Below are 10,867 nucleotides of genomic sequence, written 5' to 3' on the forward strand. Positions count from 1 at the left end.
AAAGGAAAGTTTTTACTGTTCTGCTTTTTTTTATTATTATTATAAATACAGTTTTTACTTTGCAGGCAATTTGTTCTTCTCTCAGTTTGTTTAGTAAAAATTTGCGGCAAAGTTATACAGAGAGAACACTTTGTGCAAACAAGCTCAAGTTCACCCTGCTTTTTAGGTGTCAGTCATAAACAAATACATATCTGTCGGCTCTTTTATCTGCTGCAGGCTGATGACATCAGAGCGCTGCTGATCGACGCCATGCCTCCAGACGCCTTGCCAAGCTGCTTAAAACCACAAGCCACTGTGGTGAGTGCCCTCGCATAAATACAGAGAGCTTTTAGTTGATCATTTGGATCTTCAGGTGGGCGTTTTGCATGTTTATAATGAGAATAAAGAGCAAAAGTGTGAGTGATGCTTCATTGTTCCAGTAACTGAAACACATAAAAGGAGGTTTTAACATGAGAAGGAGTAGAGGAGTTGGCTCCCAAGTTTTAACGCTTAAATTGTGAGGAGAGTTGCGCTGTGGGTTTACAAGTAACATCTGAAAGCTGCAGAGGCAAAACTAATCAGAAACCTGGAATGAGCAGAAGTATTAGAGATAAAAGCAGCCGAGTTGTCAGCTCACTTACACGTTATGCAGTCAATCAAACCAGCAGCGCCGAGAGATGAAAGTGGCAGAGACTTCAGAAGGAGTATCAGAAAAGTGTGTGCTCTGTAGACTCAGTTTATATAGCAACAATGAATTTATCAGCTCCTCTCCCTCTCACTTGTAGGTGAGTGCAAGTGTGGTGAGTACTGGAGCAGCTGGGGGTGTGGTCATCTCGCCTTCGCCGTCGCCATCCTGTTTATCAGCAGCAAGCAGTATAGACAACCTGACCGCACCGCTCAGCGACATCACTGTTGCCGGGGCCACTGGCACTGCAGATGGAGCATCTGGTTCTGAAAGGAAGGAGGGTGAAAGTATGTACCCACGATGCATAAACATGCATGTCAGGGTTACTCATTCTTGCTCCATGAGAGCCACAATTTAGTAGGTTTTCAGTGTATTCCTGCTTCATTTTAACCTGAATCAAATTAAATGGATCTGACAGACGATAAGGTTCTGCACCACGGCTGGTTCATTTGAATCAGGCGTGTTGGAGCAGAGATACATGGAAAACCTGCTGGATTGCGGCTCCTGTAGAACCAGAATGAGGAACTCTAATCTGCGTGGTCTCTAATGAAGGAGTCTAATTTAACATCTTTTTTTCTGCAGCGCTGCTCGACATGACCATCAGCCAGTTCCTAAAGAATCTGGGTTTGGAACATCTCCGAGACATCTTCCAGCGAGAACAGGTGCGCAAACATTTTTTTTTCTTTTTCTTTTTCTTTTTTCCCCATAATTGTGATCATTGTGACAACATAATTTGAATTTCCAGCCCGAAACCATCTCCCTCATGGTTATTAAATGCTGAAGCGTTCGATGTAGAAGAAGAAAACTAGTTTATTTGCCAACTAGCTTAATCCTATGTTTTTGTTAGATATTTTTTTATGGTTTGCCTATTTTATACATGACAATGGACATTGAATTGCATATTTTTACAAACACATTCGTGAGATTAACTTCTAAAGGAACTGGCGAGTTTTCCAGGGTGAGATTGCTCTAATTTTCTGTTTTCTGCTGAGCTGAAACTGTAAGTTGACAGAAGGGCCCATGTTATCGCTGTGATTGCCAAAATGAAACTGATTTGTACTGTAACTTTTAGCGTCAGATGATTTGGCTGCTGAACGTCTCAGTAACTTTTCCAACAAACTAATTAGACTGCTGAGATTTTCCCCTGTTATCACTGATCAGCTCAAGGCAGGGGGAAAGTTATCTCTGCCTGCAGGATGAATCGCATCTCGGATCTCCCTGAGCAAACTCAGAGAGCGGAGAGGACTCCGCCGTCATCAATTTGCATATCAATTGTGTTATTACCGCCACCCTTTCCCTGACCTTTTCTTCCCACCTCTTGCCTCTTCCGTTCATGAATATTTTCAAGACCAGTTTTCTCTGCAGCATGTAAGAGATCATTGCACTTGCTGTTGCTAATGGATGGAAGTGTTGATGATCAGCTGTTGTCACTGTTGTATGTTTGTGCAGAGAGCCATGGTTGAGCACTGTGGGACAGAATTACATTTATTTGACAAATATATAATTATAACTAGAGAATTGTTTCCTGAATGCAAATCATCATCTCTGCGTGTTATTTTCCTATCAGTTCATTTAGCCGCAAACAAAGCCGCAGGCAAAGCTGATGAGGCACATTGATGTTTCTCGGCAGATTTCGCTGGACGTGCTGGCAGACATGGGTCACGAGGAGCTGAAGGAGATTGGCATCAATGCTTACGGTCACAGACACAAACTCATCAAGGGTATCGAGAGGCTGCTGGGAGGCCAGCAAGGTCAGCAGATACACTCAGAAAAACAGTTAAGCAGGTTAAAACCTGTTCTAATGGAGAAATAATCAAGCTGATGACAGACTGAGGTTTATTTCACATTTAAATCTTACTTCATTTACATTTACTTTCTCACTTTTTACATTTACTTATGTCAATCTCCATATCAGTCACACCTGTATACACTGAAAAACATGGTGACTGAAGGAAAATTGAAAAATAAATTTGTGAAATAATTAAAATGAAAAAAATAATTTAAGCATCAACATTATCTGTACTTTGTTGGTGTTCATGGTGCAGAGTATTTGAAGGAATTCTTCTCAGCAGATCTTCTCAGGTTCTGCCAGGTTGATTGAAAACCACAAATGCTCAACTATTTCAGGTTTCAACCACAGATGAAACCAGAGTTCTTTAAAGGACTCTGGCATGCCGCTCAAGGACATTTATAGAGTTTCTCAGCCACTCCATTGGTGTTACGACTGTCTGACTGAGAACATTTGCATGACACTAGAAAAGAAAACTAAATTGCCACATTATTGAGACCAAAACTGACCTTTTAAAGGGCACAGGCTCAGAGAAGTGTTGGTAAAAACATGCAAAATTGCCATTTTAGTAAATTGGATGTGATGATCTCTCAGAGAGAAAGACTGAACCAGCAGAATATTGTGAATGTTTTCTCACCGTGACAGTGTTTTCCCTCAGATTCAGCTGGATTCCCTGCAGGCAGATGCAGGTAATTCTAGTATTTTTGTCTGTTATATAACGGAGCTGTGGGACCACCAGGCTGCCCCAAAGATTTATTTAGTTAGTGTGTGTATGTCTGAATAAAATTCTTCATCAACATGTACTTAACATTTTAATTATCAGAATAATTTCACTGATGCACACAAAATAAATCACTCTTCGCGCCCCCTGGTGGTCACATTGATCCAGAACATAACCAACAAATATACCAGAATTTCTTGCATCTATCTACAATTAGAAAACTGTTGAATCTGTTCAATTTCCATTATATTTCAAATTTCACTACTTTTCTTTTTAATTAAATGCTGACATTACTGGATAAAAATATGCATTAATTTAAGTTTATGGGACTTTTTTGGCCACAAAGGTCTTCAGAGGGAGAATCTTAAACGACATTTAAAAAAATATTCAGTCAAATCAGTTTTTCTGCTTATCTTTAACAAATCCAAAGCTGTACTCAAAACTAAACAACCCCAACCAAATGATTCATGGGGGGAAAAAAAGCAGAAAAACATTACTCCATTAGGAGTATCTGACACTACATATCCAAGACTAATAAATACCAAAGACCTATCCTTTTAGTATTTTTTATATGGAATAAAAAACTGCATTTTATGTTGAGTATGTGGGCAGCACGCATGAAAAACTTGCCTAGTCTTCTCTGCCGGTGCCAAATGGACTCCAGTAAATGATGATTGGAAATTTTCAAAATGATTATCATAAATTAATGCAATTCAGATATTTTTCTCTTTAATACATTTACAGGAAGGTCCCAAAAAATTTGGGGTTGATTTTGTTATGATGGAGCAAAGTCTGTGTTTTCCTTTAGTTTTGATTTGATTCCTCCTCTCCTGATTCCCATTTATATGTGTAGGTGCAAACCCGTACCTGACGTTCCACTGCTCCAGCCAGGGCACCGTGCTGATTGACCTGGCACCAGATGACAAGGAGTTCCAGTCTGTAGAAGAGGAAGTAAGCAAACACTCCTTTACACGCATGCTAAAGACACCGTGCTCATTTACACTTTGTTTTGTTGTTTGTTTGTTTCTTATCGCAACACTTGCAGTACCAGTGAGATTAAAGATATTTCTAAGAGGATGTTTCATGAAAAAAAAAGTGTGCATCATTAAAAAAGAAACAGCATTGTGACCTCAGCACATCGAATATGAGGCTTCGAATCCGTGCAACTGCACCACTGACTATACTACTCTTGTAAACGAGAGCAGTGATGGAAGGAGACAGCAGATATCAGTGTGAATGGGCTTCAGTTAATGAGAACCGGCAGATGCTAACACGTACTTAACAGGTCATTTCCATCCATGTTAGTTTAAAACTTGAATAATTACTGACATGAGATCTTGGTTATGCTTTTAAAGCCAAAGAAGAAGTCGTATACAACGACTGAGTGAAAGCCAACAACAGCTTTATTTCCTCTGGCAGCTTTGTTGTTTTGTAAACATGGACGCTGCTGGTGTTTTATATCTGCTGAGGCTTCAACTTTTCAGAGGAATTGTTCAGAATTTCCCGCAGGCGTCGTCAAGGTATCTGACTGAATAAGTTACTGCTTTGCTTCGGCTCTGAATATACGGATCCTGTAGCAGTTGTAAATCCACATCACCCGCACATTTCCTCTTCACTTGTGTGTGTGTGTGTGTGTGTGTTATTTTAATTTCCCTCTGTCATCCTCAGCTACAAAGCACCATCAGAGAACACCGCGATGGAGGCAACGCAGGCGGAGTCTTCAGCCGGTACAACATCATAAAGGTGCTGACTGAGAACACTCACAGTGAAATGATACACAAACATGTGTGCAAACCTAAGGACTCTGTACTTAATAAGATTTAGAATATGATTAATTCTATAACATGTTTGACTTCACTTTTCATCCCTCCTGCTCCTCTGCAGATTCAGAAGGTGGTGAATAAGAAGCTACGAGAGAGATACGCGCACAGGCAGAAGGAAATTGCAGATGAGAATCACAACCACCACAATGAGCGCATGCTCTTTCATGGTAATTAAAGACATTCAATGATGCAGAGTGGCTTTCCTCACCATACACAGTAAAGATTTAATATTATATGAACTCATTGATTAAGTCTTGTTTTTTTATTGTAATTTTCTCAGATTCTCTGCTGCTTATTATTTTGTTTCAGACAAAGTAGTTCAGCCACATTGAATAAGCTATTTGGGATGTAAAGTGGTTTAATTTGATTGGTACAGTGCAAGTTATTAAATATAAATCAAAAAGAGAATGATGTAAACATGTTGGATTATACAAAAATGCTCATTCTTATTCAAGTTCTATCCATGGTAAGACCATGCAAGTACAAATAAAAAAATGAATTACAAATAGATAGCATTTTTTGTAAATAATGAAGTGGTTGTGTTACATCAGCTGCTTCTTGAAATTAACTGAACAAAAAAATGTCATACCAGAAAACAACAAAGAAACAAACATTTTTTTATCCACTGAATTCATTTTGATATTGTGTCACGATCATTTGCAGCCTTCTCAGTTCTGACATTGCAGAACCAAGAAGACTGCAACATTCCTGCTGATGAAATTTCACGTATTCACGTAGACATGCACACGGGGGATTGTGACGTGACACAACAAAGCTGATAAATGTTCAACTTTTGTTGCTGTTGCTGACTTTACTACCAATCAGCGAGGGTTTCATTAACTGATCAAATAAAACATGAATTTTTCTGGATCAACCTTGATCCAACCTGCCATCAAATGACTTTATTCACCAGGATGTTTCCTTTTTTTTATTTAAATAAAGAATATGATTAACCCAAGTAAGTCTATTTCTTCTGTAAAGTAGAGTTAACAGCAAGATTTCTGTAAATTTGAACAAAATCTCCTGACTTATCATTCTTCATGTGTTATCTGCTAAATGCTAATAATCCCTTCAACATAATAACCAACCACATTTGTTGGACACAAGCGATTTGAGACTACACTGCCGCTGTGGTTGCAGTCTGTTGCATCCTGTGTGTTATGCTTCACCTGCATGGTGATGAATTTCACTAGTTGCTGAAATTACTCCCCCCCCCTGTGTGTCGAGCCAGTTAGTCCTGATGATTGTTGTTTTTAAACCATCGGCAACAAAAAAGACTAAAAGAAATAGTATGGAGCTGCATTAAAATTCCTGTCTGATTGTATGTTGTTTCCCTCAGCTGCTCTGTTGTTTACTACACAATGCAATGTGTTTGTTGGCTTGATATGGATTCTAAAGATACTGACTTGGACATAGTTGGAGTTTACTGTTCTGCTTCAACGACTTGTTTCACAACACACTGCCATAAACCTCAGACCAGAAATCTCATTAAACTCGTACAAGTCCAGCAGCAAGCAGTTTAGAAAACCTAACAACCTCTTGGGGGGGGGGGGGGGGGGGGGGGGGGGGGGGGGTATTAATCCGCTTCTGTTTCACACAGCATAACGTTAGGAAAAAGCAAAGAATCTATTCAGATCATTTTATATCTCACTTTATGTTCTGTTCAGTCTCACATGCACAGTTTCTGTCAGTGTAGGTGCGACTGAATGCCGTTGCTTTAACAGATAAATGAACCTGCTAAGTTATGTATTTCATGTCTGACAGTAGCTCAGCTGCTTTATGAAACAAGCAGACGTCAGAGATGTGATGGGAGAAGTAAATGGCATTGCAGTGGTGTGGCTGAAGGGAGAAAGTTCTGTGCAAATTCAGGAAAATTGGAGCAGTTTCTGAGTGCTGATCAGCTGATATCAGTGAAAGATGATGGACAAATTTGTTTGTTGTTTTAAAAAAAAAAAAAAAAAAAAAAAAAAGGGAGAGCTCTAAAACTGATGTATCCCAAAGTTGAGATGCCAGAATGACTTCATCCAGCCTGGTGCCACGTTCCCTGGAGGTTTCAGTCACTTTCGCTCGTTTGTCAGAAGTAAATGGCAGCTTGGTCAAAGGTTCAGCCATTGGTGTGCTCAGAGATTAACTCTGCCCGCAATGTTTTCATTCTTTCAGCCTGACTGTAAGCCTGAACGAATCTCGTTTATCATCTGTCCTCTTTCAACACACACAACTTGCTCAACACACAACCCTCAGGACTGCAGTGGAGTTGGGTGCCGTGAAACTGCGCACTGTGAAGTTGAAAATCCCAGGAAATAATCTGGTTTCTCTGAAGCCTGAAATGGTGTGTCAAGCCAGTTTCTTAGATCATAGATCTCCCAGTTTAACAGTTTGTCAAACAGCAGCTTTCCTCGCTCCGTTGGCAGCTTTCGGATTTTCTCTACCTCGTTCTGTTTTGGGAGATTTTCCAGTTTTTCATAAAAGACATACAGACACTGCTCCTTTAACAGCAGAGCTTTGCAGGGGATTTTCCATGTCTTTATATTCCCTTTATTTAATCTTACATCTTTTCTTTCTCCTGCAAGGTTCTCCCTTCATAAATGCCATCATCCACAAGGGTTTTGATGAGCGTCACGCCTACATCGGCGGCATGTTTGGCGCCGGTATCTACTTTGCTGAGAACTCCTCTAAAAGCAACCAGTACGTGTACGGTATCGGCGGAGGGACTGGATGTCCAACGCATAAAGACCGCTCCTGCTACGTGTGTCACAGGTAGCAGATCTTTTCCCTTGACGCCAACTGAAACCACAGAAAGCAGCTGATTTTTCCCAACATGCTTTGCCTGATTGTGTTTGCAGACAGATGCTGTTCTGCCGAGTGACACTGGGTAAGTCATTTCTTCAGTTCAGTGCAATGAAAATGGCCCACGCCCCGCCTGGTCACCACTCTGTTATAGGACGACCCAGTGTTAATGGACTGGCATATGCAGAATATGTCATCTACAGAGGAGAACAGGTCAGAAAAAAACTTTTTTTTTTTTTTTTTTTCAGCACAACTTGCGTTTGTCAAACTTGCATTCATGTATTTTTCCTTTTTGTGAATTCTTTGTCTGCAGGCTTACCCAGAATACTTGATCACCTACCAGATCATGAAGCCAGAGAGCCCGGCTGCTCCTGCTGCCACTGCTGAGCAGAAGTCCTAGAAACACATTCACAGCTGGATCTGAGAACTTAGTGAATGAGAGACACTTTCTACAAAGACTAGAAGCTGACAGTGAAGTGTTTCAAGCCTCAGACATGAGATTGAGGTGGGTGACACGAAGTGACGACTGAGCAGAAGTCTAATAAATCCTTAAAGCCCACCGTGTGTCTAAACGGAAGAAAAGACTGTTAAATTTGGGGGGTTTGGTACATGTTCAGTCCAAAGAGGCACGTAGCAAAAATCCATCCCTGATAATTCAAATTTTCTGGGAAAAACAAACAAACAGGCCAGTCGGGGTTTGTGGATGTGTACCATTAAGCTATTTTGCAGCTTGATTTGGGGAAAAAAAAGAAAGCAATTACAACACAGTCTGAGGCACCTATGTACTGCTCATGTAGTCAACCCCCAGATTTTAATGGCTTGTTTTGGTATCGTGTTCTGTTTTGCGTTTGTGCATCATCCACAACAAAACAACGTCTCCAGGGCCATTTTGAGAAGCAGCAGTGGTCACGCTGACAGAAACATAGAGCCTGAGTATTTAATGTTGCAGTTCGACACGTTTTCACCCGGACCGATGTAAACAAGACACACTAGTAAAAAACTGCGACATAGAGGAGTAAAAGAAACGGCTGTGGATAAATTGAGCCAATAAGCAGACGGCGAATGGAGCACCATGACGGTTCACTGCTGCAGTCCAAACAGGGACCAAACCTGCCGCTTCCTGCTGCTGCTGCCAGCAAACATCAAGGCCACAGCTGTAGGGTTCTTTTGTTTTATTTTTGTTTTGTTTCAAAAGAAACTTTGGGGGTTTTTGATCAGGAAATGATGTCAGAAGTGCTGAGCATGACCAAGCCAAAACACATCTTCCTATCACCGCGACATGTTTCATGAAAAGCAAAACTTCCAAACATGATTGCGTCTTTTGGCACAGCTTCTGCTGAAAGTGTCTAAACTTCATTCAGACCCACCAGGACCACAAAGATTTGTGACACTGTTTACACACAAACACACAATCTCCCAGTTGCTACATTATCAGGCACAAATCGCTAAAACAGGCCTATCATAAGCCCAACTATCACAAAGGTTATAATGTGAAAGAAAAGTGGTTGGGTTATTCAAACCATCTCGATTGATAGAAATTAGAAAGATAAAAATAATTTTCTCTGCATTAAGCTGCAAGCTTGATTGGAAACTTTTACAGCTAGTAGAGTGCATTTAATTTAGTAAATAATGGCAGTAAAGACATCAAGTCAGGTGTTTTTACTGCAAACACTAAGCTCAGTGTAAACCAGTTCTGTCACTAAAATCAGTTCTTTTCTAGATCAGCCTGCTTACTTCCAGCTATCAGAAGAGTTTACTGAATAATAACGCAGAGAAACTGAATGTATGGAGTGAAATTAACAGGAACAAAGGGATTTCATTGTCTTCAAAGTCCCACTTTGTCACCTGCCCCAAATTAATCACAAGGATTTACACATTTCTGGTGCCTCTCCTGTCAGTCATTTACATTCACATGTGAAGCGTCCTTTCATTTTGTATTTTCTGAGACGTGTGCTTGTTTACATGAACTTGCTGCCTTCTTGCCCTGTTTCCTCTCTGATTGCAACCAATGATGCCCTCTAGTGTGCAATAGCGTTACTGCGTGCTACCAAGTTGAGGGGGGGACATTTTCAGTTTTATATTTCAGGAAGGCATTAAACATGAGGATTAAATCCTACAAAGCTGTGCATTTCAAACACGCATTCCATTTTTTCCAGCTGATTATGGTTTCTTTTCGGGTGGGAGGGGCGTCACCTTTATGCTCTTGAGTCAAATGGTGAGTAAATGTGAATCATAAAGCTTAGTCACTGTATTTCAATAAAGAGCCATTTTGCAGGCCAGTCATAGGCTGACAAACTATAAGATATTTATACAAGCAGAAGTCTGAAGAAGATGAAGAGGGTCTTAGAAATGCTGTACATAAAGATGAGCTTTCATGCATCTGTACTTAATCTTGGTGAAAAAAACGTACCTATAACCATATTCAACACAGCTCATAACAAGATAAACACTCCTCACACTACATACGGTAAGCGTGACCATATTGTACTGTTGTTTGCTTAGAATTAGTGGGTTAATGACCAGATGCACCACATGGGACCACATGGCTTTAGTTGTTACAGAGTCAACCCCCTCTTATCACATCAGGTTAAATTAAACCATACAGACTTAATTATGTTTTTTGTTTTTCTTTTACCTTTTTTTAAGTTACAACAGTGATAACAGCGAATTTTAAGTGATAACAATGTGAATGTTGCCTTAAATCATATTGAAGTGATATTAAGTTCACCTCAGGCATTGAACAGAGAGCTCTTTGGTTTTTTGTAACCTCCTTTAATTAATCTGTTAGTGGCACTGTCTTAATCTGACGTGAAACCCAAGACAGATGATGTTTTATGGCTCTGATATCAAGTTTTTTTTTCCCACTGACCTTCATCCTGACTATTTTTAGGACCTGAAGTTCTCGCATCAGCAGTTTCTCTCCATTTTGTCCTCCAAACACGTGAATAATTGATAGTTTCACCCTTTTCAACAAAAAAACGATTTAAGCAATGGTGCATTTCAGCAAATTACAAATTGATTCATTGAAGGTAAAAATGAAATGTTAATGAATTAGTGGTCAGAATAAATGATGATTAAAGCAG

General features: G+C 40.0%; 1 protein-coding gene across 1 annotated transcript in view; it reads left to right on the forward strand.

The window, feature by feature from the left end:
- LOC306768519 (poly [ADP-ribose] polymerase tankyrase-1-like) overlaps window positions 1–8,184 on the forward strand; it is a gene marked incomplete at its 3' end in the record, with an annotated part of 84,784 nt that extends 76,600 nt beyond the window's left edge. The window contains exons 20-29 of the mRNA XM_079256905.1: window positions 217–297; window positions 765–951; window positions 1,247–1,326; window positions 2,295–2,415; window positions 4,028–4,125; window positions 4,843–4,917; window positions 5,059–5,164; window positions 7,568–7,754; window positions 7,841–7,997; window positions 8,098–8,184. Of these exons, the coding sequence (XP_079113031.1) occupies window positions 217–297; window positions 765–951; window positions 1,247–1,326; window positions 2,295–2,415; window positions 4,028–4,125; window positions 4,843–4,917; window positions 5,059–5,164; window positions 7,568–7,754; window positions 7,841–7,997; window positions 8,098–8,184 (1,179 nt within the window). The remainder of the gene's footprint in view (window positions 1–216; window positions 298–764; window positions 952–1,246; window positions 1,327–2,294; window positions 2,416–4,027; window positions 4,126–4,842; window positions 4,918–5,058; window positions 5,165–7,567; window positions 7,755–7,840; window positions 7,998–8,097) is intronic.
- Between the last annotated feature and the right edge of the window lie 2,683 nt (window positions 8,185–10,867).

The sequence above is a fragment of the Telmatherina bonti genome (genome assembly GCF_933228915.1).
Source record: "Telmatherina bonti genome assembly, chromosome: 17".
NCBI classification, from domain to species: Eukaryota; Metazoa; Chordata; class Actinopteri; order Atheriniformes; family Telmatherinidae; genus Telmatherina; species Telmatherina bonti.